This window comes from Coenobita brevimanus, chromosome 11 (assembly GCF_032717465.1).
Source record: "Coenobita brevimanus isolate Jiangsu-jjx chromosome 11, ASM3271746v2, whole genome shotgun sequence".
In the NCBI taxonomy this organism is placed as follows: Eukaryota; Metazoa; Arthropoda; class Malacostraca; order Decapoda; family Coenobitidae; genus Coenobita; species Coenobita brevimanus.
This window is the reverse complement of record NC_136964.1, coordinates 10,547,372-10,563,558: the sequence shown is the minus strand read 5'-3', so window position 1 is coordinate 10,563,558 and position 16,187 is coordinate 10,547,372. Positions and strand designations below refer to the sequence as shown.

The 16,187-nt window shown below is 38.9% G+C and overlaps 1 protein-coding gene across 1 annotated transcript in view; it reads left to right on the top strand.

Annotated features, from left to right (window-relative positions):
* The window catches only part of LOC145411319 (U2 snRNP-associated SURP motif-containing protein), a 29,445-nt gene extending 13,867 nt beyond the window's left edge, over positions 1-15,578 (top strand). The window contains exons 11-23 of the mRNA XM_080281348.1: positions 3,661-3,765; positions 3,971-4,086; positions 4,792-4,909; positions 5,737-5,899; positions 6,307-6,386; positions 6,672-6,861; positions 7,804-8,053; positions 10,184-10,302; positions 10,545-10,674; positions 11,238-11,379; positions 11,594-11,747; positions 12,509-12,612; positions 13,719-15,578. Coding sequence (XP_080137474.1) covers positions 3,661-3,765; positions 3,971-4,086; positions 4,792-4,909; positions 5,737-5,899; positions 6,307-6,386; positions 6,672-6,861; positions 7,804-8,053; positions 10,184-10,302; positions 10,545-10,674; positions 11,238-11,379; positions 11,594-11,747; positions 12,509-12,612; positions 13,719-13,842 — 1,795 coding nt within the window. The 3' untranslated portion in view covers positions 13,843-15,578. The remainder of the gene's footprint in view (positions 1-3,660; positions 3,766-3,970; positions 4,087-4,791; positions 4,910-5,736; positions 5,900-6,306; positions 6,387-6,671; positions 6,862-7,803; positions 8,054-10,183; positions 10,303-10,544; positions 10,675-11,237; positions 11,380-11,593; positions 11,748-12,508; positions 12,613-13,718) is intronic.
* Positions 15,579-16,187: the final 609 nt, after the last annotated feature.

Genomic DNA, 16,187 nt, shown 5'->3' with positions numbered 1-16,187 from the left:
ACTTAACTCTCACAAGAGGTAGTTTGGAACTGACTGTTACGCTTATGCAATACTTTGTCACTAGTAATCACTTTTATTTATTGTTTATATTTTTAAAGAAAAAAATGTCATCGTATTTGTGTACAGTACTTACTGGAATTTTTTCTTACCACATCACTGCCAGAGATCTGCTCTCAGTTGAGTAATACCATGTAGCAGTTGTGCAATTTTTTTTTTAATGTATAAAGCATGTTTAAGCTTTTATGAATGATTAAAAAATTGCAACTGCTACATGACATTACTTTAGATCAGGCAGGTTTCTGGCAGTGAAGTGGGTAGACACAGTCTCCATTAAATACCTAAATTTGTTTTTTTCTTTTTAACTTTTGGTAATGCAACAGAATTTCACTGCAGGATCAAAGTAAAAAAGGCATTGTCATAGTGAATTGGTTATGTGTGAGTAGAGGAGAATATTTAGGTGCAGTATGTAGAATAAACCAGTAAAGGAGAGTTGATAGGAGGCTTCCAAACCTCAGGGGAACACAACCTCTGAAGTCAGTCAGTTCAGTGTCCAGGTAAGGATTTCTCAGAGGCAGCTGGCAGGGTTATTTAACTAGACTATATGGGCTAAGGGCTTATCACTTGTGTTGTGGCAGGACCATTTTGCAGGGACCAGTGAGGCATCGGAGAGGAGTTCCGTTGGGAGCCATACGAGGCGCGTGTGGAATCGGCAGCTAAGTCATGGATTAAATAAACTTCCTTAAGTGTTCCCAAGTTAGGTTAATGCTCTTTTTTACCCAAGTCTATCCCATACAGCGGATACTACTTGCCGATCATGTTTGGCTGTGGAGGGGAGTTTGGCTGATGGATAACCTCGAGTGCTCCTTCAAACCTCCCCTTCCCTGCCCCCTCCATTTTTTTTTAAATCATAGCCCAGGCTTTCTTTTCCAGCATCTTGAAGGAATATTACTTGTGAATTTATTTGGGGGGGATGTGTGTGGGGTGACCAAAAAGTCTATCAACAGCTTCCTCGAGACTTGGGCTGCGGTGTTGGCGGGTCTTCTGTCGATCAAACCCCAGCTGGCCTATCTCTCCCATGGGATCACAAAAAATTAAAAAAGACTCTCCTAGCCAGTGGAAAAGTGACTCTAGTGGACTCTGTAAGGGTCATTGGACTTGGACTGGGGTCTCTTAAAATGGCCTATGTTTATCTGGGCTCTGCTGCGATAGGTACTGGAGGAGGATGAGACGGTAATAGCCAGTCCCTCGCAAGGTGTAGGGGGCCAAGGCTAGGCTTACCGTAGTCCAGAAAGTGGAGGAGGATAAAGATAAATAAATAGATAAATGTGACAGTATCTTTCAGCCCTTGCATAATGAACTCGGGAAGATTTAGTCTCAACTTTCCAATCACTATTTGTGCCGTGAAGAATGACATGTTCTCCTGTTCCAGCCAGCAGGTAAAACTTGATTGATTTTTCTCTTGCATTATGTTTCAGCCCAGGAAATAAAAATGCATATTGGAATCTTAGGTTACTTGTGAAAAGATTAATTGAGGTTTTAATTTTAGGTTGTGATGATATGGATTGAACTTTGCTTTTTAGATTAATGTGTGGAGAAAGTACTTTGAGATTTAAAAATTAGGATGTGTGAAGTAATTTTTTATTTTGAATTTTCCAAGGTTAGTGTTTTAAAAAATTATTAATTCTTGAATTTTAGGATAATGTGTGTCAAAACTTATCAAGATTTGAATTTTAAATTAATGTAAGAAAAAATTGAGGTAAATTTATTTGTGTAGAATATTAATATGCAGTAATTATAGGCTGATTATAATGTGTTTTTTGAAGGTGAAATAATTAAATATTAAATAAGAATATTGAGTAATTATAGATTGATGAGTGAAACAGATTTCTGTGTGATAATACTTTATATAAAATTTTTAGTGAAATGTAAATATCAACACTGTATTCTTTTAGTGATGTACAGTGTGGAATAATTTAATGTCCAATAATTTTATATAATGAAATGTGTTGTTTGTTATGTCTGAGAACTAACCCATTAAAGTACAGTTCATTAATATTAGGTTAAAGATCAAAGAAGTTGTTTAATATGAATAATTCCTGTAAGATATAGATGAAGAATATGGTAGTACATGTAAATAATTTCACACTGGGATAATTACTCTCAGATATATTATTTTGAGCATTCATTTTTCATTACCATTAAAAAAAGTATAAGGTTTGGTTTGTTGAAATAATTTTTTTCTTTTCTTTTACTAGCATGTTTGAATAGTCATAGGATGTACTGTGATGATGGCACTGGAGTATTTTAATTAAGTTGTAATTTTTAAGTACAGTACAGAGGTATATAGCTATGCAGAGTAGCTTAATTGATAACCCCTTCAGTACGAGAAGTCTTCCTGAAGCTGGATAAAATAATTCAGTGTAGAAGTTTTACCTGAACCTTGGTGTAGATGTTTTACCCTAATGTGGCCCAGGTTTTTATCTTTTTTGCAGCTCATTTCTTGTAGTTCAGTGGTGGAATAATAATACTGTGGCTGTAGATCCTTTCCATAGCACTTCTTCATGACTGGCATCATATTCTAGTGTTAATTACAGCGCAGCATTCATGATGGAGAGACGGCAGTTTTAGGCCGAGTTAGAATAAAAAGAGTACAGTAGTAAGAAGTGTGTGTAACATGGGCTGTGTTGCTGTAAGCGTAGGAGCCTTTGTGGCAAGCTATTTGTTACCCTTGTTTGCTGTTTACATCCTTGTTATATTAACATTGATTGGATAAATAGCATATAAGAATGTGCAGAGTGGCCTATGAATAGCTTACCACTGGAAACTCACCTGACAATATCTTGTGTGTTGTGGAGACAGCTCAGTGTGCTGGTGTGGGTGTGGCTGTGGCAGTGGGAACAGGAAATAAATAAATGGTGCAGGATAGACACTCATAATACTTACTAAACTGTCCCCACAACACACAAAAAGCCATCAAGAGGAGTATACTTGAGCCGCCCTTAACTGCAGAAATGTACCAACAGAAATAGCCTAGTAAGGAAGAAGTGCCAAGGAGATGTCTTAACTAACAAGAGAATGGTTTGAAGGGGTTTGATATAACTGCTTCATATTACCAGTGGCTTCATCTGAGCTTCATAAAACCTTGTGGCAGTAATAAGAATTGACCATCGTACTGAAGGGGTTAAACTGACCTTTGATACAAGCTAGTCATTATAGGTAGTAATATAGAAATGCATATTGCACAATTATTTTTTGTAATTAATATATTGTGTATTCTGTAAAAGGTTCCATTTCAGCCTTCAGAAGAATTGATTCATTGTGTTTTTGTGTTGTGCTTTAAATTACTTGATTACCCATAATGGATAGTTAATTAAAAGAAGAAAGTAGATATGTTTAGAATTGCAAATTCAATTTTTAATATCATTCCTATCCATCCACTTTTTTTTTCCGTATTGGGAAAACAGATTTAGGATGATAATTAACGAAATTCATTCTTACATCACCCAGTTGATAGATGGGAAAAAAGTTGATGATGATAATGATGCTGATTCACATTTCACGTATCCATAATGGGTAAATATGTAAGCACTTTAGTACATTTTAAGTACAGAGTTTGAAGTCATGCTGGGCTAATTTGTCATTTGTGGCCGGTCTCGTCAGATCGCTTCTTCAGCTGATTCACCGTACCATAGAATTCATCATTCGAGAGGGACCCATGTTTGAGGCCATGATTATGAACAGGGAGATCAGCAATCCAGAGTTCAGGTGAGATTAATCTCATTATTATTATTATGCTAGGTATAATTGGATAGGTAGAACAATACAGGTACTAAAAGTTGCTGTAAGGAGTATTTCTCATGGTAGAATTAATTTGCACTTTAGCATCCTTCCCAGCTGGTAATGAACGCTGACAAATTATATACTGTACTGTACAAGCTACTTCTAAAAAGTTACTGTTCTCATTTTTCAGGTTTCTGTTTGAGAATCAAAGTCCAGCGCACGTGTATTACCGGTGGAAGCTATTCTCTATGTTGCAGGGGGATTCACCAAGCAGATGGTCTACTAAGCCTTTTAGAATGTTCGAAGGTAAGTTGCAAGCTTTAAGATTTTAAAAGTGTACAGCACAGGTAGTTTTTTTTTTTCATTAAAAATTTTTATTTAGGGTTAAAACAGAAAGAACACCCACATTTCCTAGGTTTATACACCTGTGATATTCAGTATTTTTTATTTTATACTTTGAATTTAATATATACACCAGTGTTTCTTCTATATGTTCCATATACAGTAGCTCTGCCTTGTTGAATTTGATACGGTATGGTGAAACTATCTTCTTGCTGTTGCTTGACAGTTTTAGGAAATAATGAAGTGATGTGGAGCATACTATGATATCCCTCTTAACTGGGTGGAGAAATGCAAATGGAGCCTCCGTTTTTGGGGCCAAACCTCTACACTCTTCTCCTAACCTCGCTGGGACGAGGAGCTATTGCCGCAAAGAAACATTGGTTCACAGCACAGGATGGCTTTGCAGGGGCACTTCATTACATTTGGTTGGTGGGTCTGCTCAGCTAGACAGACGGAGGTTACCCAACAACAGGAGACTTGTGCAAGAATGAGGTTTTATCCTCTGGGGATTAAACGAGAAATTATTATCCAATTCAGTGGGCATGCTGTTTAATAGTCCTGGTTTTTTGCTTCATCTTTAATTTCTGGAGCCTGTCTAACCCCTTCTTTTAGATGGAAATTAGGGTTGGGATGCTGGTCTTGATGATGGTTTAATATTCCTCTCAACAGATGGTTCAATATGGAAGCCTCCGCCTCTCAATCCGTTTTTACAAGGAATGCCGGAGGAACTCATAAAGAAGGAAGAGGAGGAGGAAGAAAAGAACAAGAAAGGCTCTCTCTCAAATGCGTGAGTTGAACTTTATTTTTTTTATTTATTTTTTTATATATTTATTTATTTATGGAGAGGATGGAGGGTGAAAGACTGACAAAGAGCGTGTATGTGAGTGAGGTGGAGGGGGGAAGAGGGAGGGGGGGGCCGAGGATGAGATGGAGGGATGGGGTGGAGAGGTATATGAGAGAGGGGGGTGTGAGTTGGGAGCAGGGCAGTGAAATGGCAGGGGACAGGGTGACTTGGAGGCAATTTGTTTGTGGCCACCCCAAACGGGATTGAGGCGTCTGGCAATAGATAGATAGATAGATTTATTTTTTTGACATTCTCACCCCATCCTAGGGGTGGGAACGAGGTATATAATGATTTTTTTTCTTCTTTTTTAAGTACTGAGTGCTGATCCTGTATAAGTGGAACACTAGCTGTATAAGATATATTTAAATGTAATTGATATAGTGAGTTTCATCTGGCTTTCTATTCATACTTCTTTGCCTTTAGTTCTTTGCTAATCCAGTACTGTTTTATACCCACAAGGAAATTATTTTATAAGGATGATGATATTGTAATTTTAAGATTGTTCTTGTCGCAGTTATGAGAGGCTTGCATGGAGTTTTTGATGATGATATAAATTTTAGGTTATTGTTAGTGCAGTAGTTAAAGGCTTGCATGAAGAGGTGTTAGATGATGATGATGACAATGAAGATGATATTGTAATTTTAGGGTTGTTGCTCCTACGCTCCTCATGGGACAACGTGGGATTGGATGATGAATGAATGAATGAATGATGTGTGAGAGGCTTGCATGAAGAGCTTTTGATGATGATGATGATGATTAACCTTTCACAGACAAAGGGGTCGGTTAGAGTCAATGATACGATTGCTGACGCCGGAGAGGGAGAAGGTTGGTGAGGCGATGGTGTGGTGTATAGAGCATGCAGACGCTGCTGAAGAGATATGTCAGTGTCTTACAGAAGCTCTAACCAGTAATGAAACGGCTCTGCCCAAAAAGGTAACAACATTTAAAATAATTACAGGTTAACCTTGTATTTTGATCATCTGTTACACTATCATCAACTCATATGATCCTAACAGTTTATCATCCTTATTGCAATTTGCAGTACAATTGCCATTTTTGCTTTTGTGAGCACAGTGATTCCTTACAAAACTTTTTTTTTTTAATTACCAGTTTTGCTTATGGAAGTGCTTTGATTTCTACCTTTGATATAAGATTGATCATTGACTGGTTGATTTTCCGTGAATAACCCAATCCTTTAGTAAGATTGACCTGTAGTTTTTGCTGATACAGTTGCACACAGAAGTACTGTATACATAGAAAGAAATGCAGACATAAAAAAATAAAACATATTTACTGATAGAAGGAATAGCTAGTAATGACTGTGTTATATATATTTCCAGATAGCAAGACTGTACCTAGTGTCAGACATTCTGCACAACTGTAGCGTTAAAGTTTCTAATGCATCATTTTACAGAAAAGGGTAAGTGTTGTACTGGTTGTGTGTTAACTTCATAGTTTTATTTTAATATATCATATTTTTATATCAGTTATGTATACTGGTGTTTGTTGGGTATATTATTATATTTATATAATACCAGGTGTGTTTTATGTGTGCTGTCTTTCATGTTTGTGGATTATTTTTCCCAAACTCTTCAGGAAAATAGTGTATCATATTGTATAGTTGGTTCATTAGCATTAAAAACGGTATTGAAATGGGTTAAACAACTTTAAGGAAGGACTGTTTGTACTTATTATAATATTTCAGATTTCAGAGTAAGTTGGCAGAGATCTTTGAGGGTCTTCATGTGGCATACAATCTGGTAGAGTCTCGGCTACGTGCTGAGCAGGTAAAACAGCGCATCATGCAGTGCTGCAGGGCGTGGGAGGACTGGGCTATTTACCCTCATGAATTTCTTATACACCTACAGAACATATTCCTTGGACTGGTTAAAAGAGTAAGTTGGGCTCGTATATAGTAGGTTGAGGAAGCATACTAATGCCTTTCCCTATGCAATTTATTTTGTTTATTACACCTCCTGCCCTCTTCTGTGTTACCTAAATCCTTCCAATGTTTCCATACTCTGCTTAAATAATGTACAAAAGAATATTAACCACCTATATCCAACAATAAATCTCAAAGGAAGAGGTGTTAGGGATCTTTCTAACCAATGTGATTTTGAGTCCAGAAGTGTAGAGTAAAACTGTGAAGAGAGAAAGTGACTGGTTGTATTGTTTAATCTAAAATTATGGAATGTAGACTCCTGATTATTGAAGGTCATTGAATGCCTGTAGTTCTTAGGTATGATCTGCCTGCATCCCATATTACAGAATGCAGTCAGCTACCATATAGGAAGGCCAAATATTTCCAATCATCTTTATCTATCTGTCTATCCATAGCCTGACACTGTAATCCTGCAAAGGATGGCTGTGGACAAAACGCCTCCAAGTTGCTCTGTCACCCACCATTATTTGGCTGCCCTCCCCCCAGCTCACTCCCCCCTCCCTCATTTACCTCTCAACTCATCATTATCACATACTTAAAAAATCACAGAAAATATTTGTGGTCTGCCCCTTTCTGTGATTTCATGTTAATGCATACGGCCTTTAGAATGGAGAAAGTTGAACTGGTGAATTTTTTGAGGAGCTGGGAGCAGGGCAGTGAAATGGTGGGGGACAGGGTGACATGGAGGCGATTTGTTTATGGCCACTCCTTACGGGATTAGGGCTTCTGGTGATAGATAGATAGGTAGAGAGTAAACATGATTATAGTTATGAATCACATACTCATACTTTTGAAGTTAAGAAACGGGGATTATAACTATTAATATGCCATTGATAGGTGGAACAGAGTGTGATGATGACGATGCTAATATATTTCGTTGCCCTAAAATTTACAGCAGGAAATGAAGCTCGAGATGGAGGAAGAAATGATGGGTTTGTCCAATAGCAGTTCGATGCCGCTTCCGCCTGATGATGTAGATGGGATACCAATAGACGACGTTGATGGTGTGCCGATAAAAGACGAGGAGAAGGAGGACCTTGATGGCATACCAATAGCAAACACTCCCCTCATCAAAAGTGCGGCCATCTCAGCACTCCTTGGTTACGATGATGACGATGACGATGAGGATATTGATGGTGCTCCATGTGAGTTGTATTTCACAACTTTTACATCTTCATTATTATTATTATTATTATTATTGTAATTTTATTATTATTATTATTATTATGAGTTATTTAAGAGGAGCCTGTGGAGTCACGTGTAGAGACAGGCTGACGAATGAGGATATAAAGGAGTGTTGTGGTGTGGATGTGGATGTGATAGGAAGTGTTATGAGGAAAACACTGAGGTGGTTTGGCCATGTGGAGAGGATGGAGGGTGAAAGACTGACGAAGAGAGTGTATGTGAGTGAGGTGGAGGGGGGAAGAGGGAGGGGGAGGCCGAGGATGAGATGGAGGGATGGGGTGGAGAGGTATATGAGAGAGGGGGGTGTGAGTTGGGAGCAGGGCAGTGAAATGGCGGGGGACAGGGCGACTTGGAGGCGATTTGTTTGTGGCCACCCCAAACGGGATTGAGGCGTCTGGCAATAGATAGATAGATTATTCAGTCAAGGAAAAAGTTTATTTGCTTTTTTTTTTTTTTTTCATCGTGTTCTTAATACTCATTGCCATAACTTTATGCCTTCATTAATTTTTAGGTGGATTGGCCTGAAACTTACTACTATGCATGTACCTGGATGTGGCATCTTGAGACACCTCTCTGAGATTTCTTTTATTAGGCTTTAAAATTATATTACAGACTCCCCAAATGTAAAAAAAACATGAATGGAACTGTGATGTGCCAATACAACCTTGCTAGTAAAGGCTTGTATTCTAATTGGCATAGAACCCAGTAATGGTATGGGGGTGACTTCAGTTCGGAAAGTGTCCTCTAGACTGTTTTATGTGTACAAGAGAAAATTATTCTTGTTTTTAGTCATTATGGGAATACCAGTAGTAGACTAGAAGCAGACCCTGGGAAATGTCATGAGTTTGCCAGAAAATGCTGCCTGAGTGCTGTAAAATATCACAGCAAACTCCTACATGTTTATGAATTTGTTTCCCCAACAGTATTGATAATCATAATTGTACTGTCAAAGAAGAGGGAGAGTGGCCATGTGTGATTTGTCACAAGGGCTTGGGAAGTAATTCCATCTTGTGCAGTGTTGTGATTAGTGGGTGCATAAGAAGTGTAGTGGCATTAGAGGTAGACTGTGAGAAAATGCTGATTTAATGTGTGTAATGTGTTGGGGAGAGCATGTGGATATTGCCTGGCATGCAAGGATTGAACTTGCTGGTGAGTCTCTTGAGTGTATGGAAGAGTTTTGTTATTTGGGAGACATGTTATGTGCTCGAGGTGGGGCTGGAGCTAGCTCTGTGGCTAGAGTGAGGAGTGGTTAGAAGAATTTGAGGGAGCTGTTGCCTCTTCTGACATTAAGAGGGCTCTCCCTCTGTGCTAAGGGATCTTTGTATGTGGCATATATTAGAAGTGTGATGCTGTATGGTAGTGAGGCCTGGGCAGTAAAGGAAGAGGATATTCACAGGCTCAAACATAAAGAAATGGCAGTGATTAGGTGGATGTGCAGTGCGTCCTTGATAGCAAGGCCTGAGGGGGCTAGTTTTACAATGGAAGAGTTGAGAGGTAGAACGGGACTAGAGTGTATTGGTGTTGTGGTGAGGAGAGGTAGATTGAGATGGTTTGGGCATGTGGAGAGGATGGAGGATGATAATTGGGTGCAGAAAGTGAGAAGTGTTAATGTTGGGGGTTAGGGTTGTGAGAGGTAGACTGAAAAATTCCTGGGTCAAGGTCATTGAGTGTGACCTCAGGGTTAAGGGACTAAACAGGGAAGCTGCCAGAGATGGAGCAGCATGGAGAGCCGCCATTAGGTGACCAAGGCTGACACGTGTAAGCATGTTGGAGCCTTCAAAAACAAAAATGAATGTTAGTAACATATTCATCATGATACTAGTAATAGCAGCAACGGCAGTAGTAATAGGTATAGTAGTAGTAGTAGTCATAAATGCAGCCCCAGGCAGGTCTGATGTGAGCCTGTAATAATGGAGTGCAGGAGACTGCATCCATCAGGCACTCCCAGAGATACAGGTATTTCATTATGCTGAAGGATTGTATGTGTTGTGATAGTGAGGTGCGTGTGTTGATAGTGAGGGTGATAAAGTGTCAATTATGAAGTGTGTTAGTGATAGTGATAATATTGAAGTGTCTGATTTTCCTTTCAGTGGATGAAGATGTTGACGGCATCCCCATGAAAGATGCAGTTGCCTCCGATAATGGGCCGAGTCCAGGATTTGTGTCGTCCAAGTGGGAGAGTGTCAGTCCTAAACGAGTCCAGGCCCAGGTATGCAGCACTTATTTATTTTATTTATTTTTTATTTATTTATTTTTTTGGGGTATAATTTCATTAAGATATTTGACATCTCCAAACTACCCACACCAGTGATGATGATGATGATGATGAAAGGGGAGCAGTATGTAAATGATAATGATAATGATGATTCAGAGAATAAGGTGTTGGAGGTGGTGATGGAGCGAGATGTGAGAGATATTAAACAATGATGATGATTTTGCAATCTCCCACAGGCTGTAACGACCTCAAAATGGGAGGTTGTTGAAGCAAATCAGAGTGGAGACGAGGAAGCCGATGGTTCAGACAGCACTCCAGTTTACGACAACTCTGGTCAGCACACACAAATGAGCCACAACAGTCATGGTAGGTTTAAGCAGCTTTTATTATGGTGTAAATGACTGAGATCGTTTGGCCTTGTGGAGAGAATGGAGAATGACTAAGACTGACTGACATTACCTGTACTTTTTTTTTTTTCCCCCCCCCAACTCTAACTTGGCCCAAATTTTCCGTCTCACCATCTTGAATGCAGAGTTGTGATAACATATTAACAATAAAATATGCTGCTAGTCATGAAGGAGTGTAAGGAAAAGGGTGTTGAGCTGTACTGTTATTTTCTGCCAGTGTGCCATGTGAAATAAACTTAAGGACAAAAAATCTGGTCCTAGTTAGTGTAGAAAGAGTATAAGGTAGTGTGTGTAAATGAGGTGGAGGAGGAGGAGGTGAAGAGGTATATGAGAGGGGTTGTTAGTTGGAGGGAGGGCAGACTGATGGCAGACGACAGGGTGACATGGAGGCTGTTCATTTTTACCCACCCTTTCCAAGAGTAAGGCATCTGTCTATAGTTAGATTAATACCGTAGCTCATCCTTGAAACACAGCTAAAAGAATGATAATGGTGATAATGATAAAGCATCTTTTTCTGTGCAGATGAAGATGACCTAGATGGTATCCCTCTAGAATATGACGACTACAAAAGGAAAAGAAGAGATTCCTCCGATGATGATTCTCAGTCCCAAGACAATGTATCAGAACATTCAGAGGACTCCAGAGGCTTTGATAGACTCCAGGGGTAAGGTCCACTGATTTAACGTGATAATGATTAAGTTATATTTACTGTGTATTTTAACTCAGTCAGGTGGGAAGTGAGTTTGGGATGACGAAAAGTTTTTTAAAAATTGTATATTGGGCAAACTTAGGCTGTTTGGACATTGCTATTCCTCATCCTGCCCAAAGGTGGGAAAGGAGGTCCAGAAAATGATGATGATGATAATATTGTGTTTCAGTGATGTGAGTGAGGAGAGAAGGGCACGACTACGAGAGGTAGAAATTAGAGTATTACAGTATCAAGATGAGTTAGAACAAGGTCTTCGTTCACTAAAGCCGGGCTATTCCATCCATCGCCAAGTGGCACACTATCGTCACAAAATGATGAGAAAGGTGGGTTTGGTCTGTCATGTTTCTCTTGTTTCGTGTTGCTGGTTACCATTGACTAAGGAGGCTGCTGCCATAGGAGTGAAGTGTGGCTACAAGCTTGGCAACTGTAATGAGTTTGAGCTTCAGAGATTTGTGTCCCAATGTAGCCAGTTATCTCTTACTTGAATTTGAATTTGGAAGTCTGTTATTTATTTATTTATTTTTTTTTTTTTAATAGTTTGTGGGCTTCTGGCCTTTGGTACCTTCCTTGCATAAAGGGGGTGGGGGCAAGATAAGATAATAATACATCCATCATTATTTCCATGACTCTGTTTCATGGTTAGGCACTTAAACATTACTACCCATTTCTTATAACAGTTCAACATTAGATATGAAGAGGCAGCATTTTTTTTTTTGTCAGATGAAAGCAAACCAAATACAGCCACAGTCATCACTCTTAGGCAGGTACGATAACTTAGCCACAGGTAAACAGAGTCAAAGCTGAGACTTTAAAAATCTTTTGACATGTCTTTAGTTGTTTTTTTTTCCAAGTTTCCAGCAACTGTTAGGAAGTAATCAACTGTTTCTGGCACTTGTATCATCAGCCCATAGGAAATATCAGCTGTACCACTGTCAGTCTCAGGGTGGCAGTTACTTAAGAGGACACACCGTCATTTTGTTGGATTGATAGGGAAGAAATGAAGTTAGGGTGATGATATAGATACATACACAGGTATACTGGCAAGAGCATAGGTGGAAGTGAAGTACATTATTCTTTTGAGTAGATTGAACGAGAGGAAGGCAGTGAACGAAGACACCACCGTCACCGCAGCCGCAGCTCATCACCTGAGGAAAGACGATCCACCAAACGCTCCAGATCACCACACAAGTATGTACCACTCACAGTAATGCTTTAGGAGTTAATGGGAAAACTGAACTGTATTTATGCAGTGATGTGTGGACAGTGTAGGCTATCCTATTTATGTGCGTGTTATCCATTTATGAGATTACCTGTACCTGAACAGAATCACCTGGCAGATGGGACATTTAAATATCCACTTATTGGAAGTAACCAGAAAAAAAATTCATAAGAAATATCATGCCAGCTTGTGTGTATTTTTGCTTGCATATGGCACATCTATATATGATTCGTACATCTATATATGATTCAGTCGAGTCAAGAATGAATTATGAATGATTGACCTATATCATTGAGCACATGATTGACCTATTTCTTTGGACACTGTTGTTAGTTATTTTTATTTTTTGTTTTTTCTTGTTTCCAGGTTCAGTGAACCTCTTTTCATTTTATCAGGAAATATGATTAGATAATGATTATGATAATAAGATAGATAGATTAGAGCATAAGATTATTTTTAGAGCTCATAATTTTTTTAAAAGGGTAAGATATTTCAGAACGGAAGATTTTTTAGCATAAGATTTTTTGAGGAAGATTTTTTAAGTGCAAGATTTTTTAGCATCAGAGTTTTTGAGCATAAGATTTTTTGAGCATAAGCTTTGCTACTCCTCACTTTGCCTTAGGGTGGGAAAGGAGGTCCAGATGATGATGATGATGATAATGATAATGATAGATTAGATGCCAGTACGTATAGGCCTGTAGAGAGAGACATAGATGTTTATGTCTTTCATCTATGAACTTGCTTGTAATCTTTTTATCAATGAAGATCTTGTAGAGATGTAGATGTTTTTACTGGATACAACATCAGTGCTGGAGTCAGTCTTCCAGTTCATGTCACCCCTCTTGTCACCTCATCTCTTCTCTCCTCAACTGTGATCTTCTCTTTTTTGCTGCTGTACTCTACATGTCTCTGCTTTTCTGTATGCTGCTGCACAGTACTGGACTCTCCTGTACTTAATGTACTCTTGATTTTCATTTCTACATTACACCACATAACACGTCTCTCTTGTAACTTCAGACCCAGCCAGTATGTTTATGTATCACCAAAATAGCACTTCCCTGAATCTTTATTCCAGGGTCAGACATCGTAGTCGGTCACGTTCAGCCAGTTCGCGTCGCCACCGGTCTCGCTCACCCAGAAAACGCCGGTCACACTCTCGCTCACCATCACGCAAGCACAAGAAGAAGAGTAGACATTAAGGTTGACACTTTGTATGTACAATATACATGTTATATATTTACACAGACACAGGTATATATGAATGTATGATTATTTATGCTGCAGTAATCAGACAGTAACAGCCAGTCCCATACTACCCCCTGTGAGGTGTAGGGGTCTGAGACTTGCTGCTGTAGGCTGGAACACTTATCCTTCTCAGCCTGAGCCTGAGGGACATTGCTTTTGTTGTTGTTATTGCAATCCTGGGCTTATCTGGACAAGTAACCAGTACAAGTGTCATCTGGGCATGCAGCTCATAGGACTACAGGCTAATGTGTCCCTTTTCTTGCACTCCATCATTCTCCTTTTATGGGATAGGAAGTTGAGGGACATTTCTCTAACTTTGCAGCAGATCCGCCCAGTTGTATTGGTGTCACCACACAAAGGTGTCCTTTTTCAGCACCGTCAAAAGATGACACAAATGAAATGAGAAATAAGTGGCTGGGAAACTGTTCCCATCTAAGTATAAGCCTCATACTAGGCTATAACGGTCCAGAATATATTTGGGTAGGTTGGTCTTGTACCTGAAAGTGTTGTGGAGTACAGTAACCTAGCCTACAGCCCCTACATCAATTAAGGGGTGATACAAAATTGGCTGTGACTGTTTTAATCAGTATATATGTTAAAATTTTTTACATGTATACATAGGAATATAGCATGCATAATTAAAATATACATCCATGTGTACGTATATATATTTAAGCAAGTATAAATTGCTTCAGACTTTCGTTCCACCTCTTCCTCTTGACAAATAAATACGGTAAGTCCTCATTATAAGTTTTTCAGTATCTTCTTTGCCATCAGGTTCACAGTAAGGCATAGAAAAATTATCTATTAAACCCTTATATCAGGGTGACATCCTTGTTAATGTACTTGTGCTGCAGTTATACAATTTTATTCAGCTTTTTCATGCTGAAAGGGTTTATTAATGCCATATCTAACTCTTCCATTTTGTACAACATCTTAAGCTGAATAAAAAAAAAGAGGTTGCAAGATTAAAACAGTAAAAATGTCCCCAGATTCGGTGTCTTAACGTTCCATTGGTACCCTTGCAGATAGAGAGAGAGAGAGACACTGCACTAGCCTGGACACACCAGAACAGGGTTATTTCTGGCTGATGAGTTAAGTGGTAGCATCTTAACGCCACCTGATATCACTCACCCACTCTGCTGTAACTAGTCAGCCAAAAATGACCCTAGTTTTTGTGCGGGCAGGCAAGGGCAGTGTCTGTTTCGTATGCATCTGTACCAATAAAAACTTGCTAGTGTCTCACAGATTAACTACCAGTTGTATGGAAAAAAAAGTCCTAATATTTTTGGAACACTTAACTGACTCGTAATGAGGATGGACTGTATACTTGTGAATTCTAAAGATTGTAGCTTGTTTGTTTTCATCTGAGCGAACTGATTCACAACCTTAATACCAAGTTGTGGTTGCATGAAAGTCTATGAGCCTTTGTTTTGAGATAGGAATGAGCCTCCTTGGTTACTAGTCAAATTTATCCTCCTCTTTGACTACACCGGGCCAACAGCCAGGGTAAAAAGGGTTAGGGATCTTTGTCCGGTGAAAACAAACAGACTGTAGATTTTCAACAGTTATTTTATGGTTTACAATTGACACACGTTTCTGAAAATTGTATCGTATGTTGGATGTTTAAAAAGATGGTAACAGCCAGTGGGTTTTGGCAGGTTTAATGTTTTTGTATGGTTTGGAAAAGTGGAATAAATTTTGTTTATTAATTTATTTTTTTAAATATATTTGTTATTATTTCCATTAAAAGCAGCTGTAGTGGCACCATCATCGTTGTCATCATCATCATCGTCATAATCGTCATAATCATCATCATCATCATCATTTTCATCATCATCATCATCCAGACGTCTTTTTTTTCCACATTCTCAAAAAACACATAAAGGATATACAGTAATTCTGCAAATAGAGGCTTGGCTTTGAAATATGAGATTGGCTGGTACCATCTTTTCCTCATGACAGTATTCTCAGGCACCATGTAATGAAGTACAGTAAGTCCACATTATACATTGAGAACACATCCCTGGTGGTGTAGTGGCTAGAATGCCCCAGTTGAAGGATGACCATGTGTAGGTTCCATTCCCAAGAGGTGACAGGAGGCTTTTGGATCATGTACTGCCACCAAGGGAAGTAGGCCAATCATCTACTATTGTACTATACACTTTTTACCATAACTTGGCCTAGATTCTCATTCTTCTGCATCTTCTCTCACATTGTGTAGTGGTAGAAAAAGACTATGGCTCTACATCATTTCCACCTTTTTTTTTTTTTCCCCAACTAGTAAAATGATTTTATG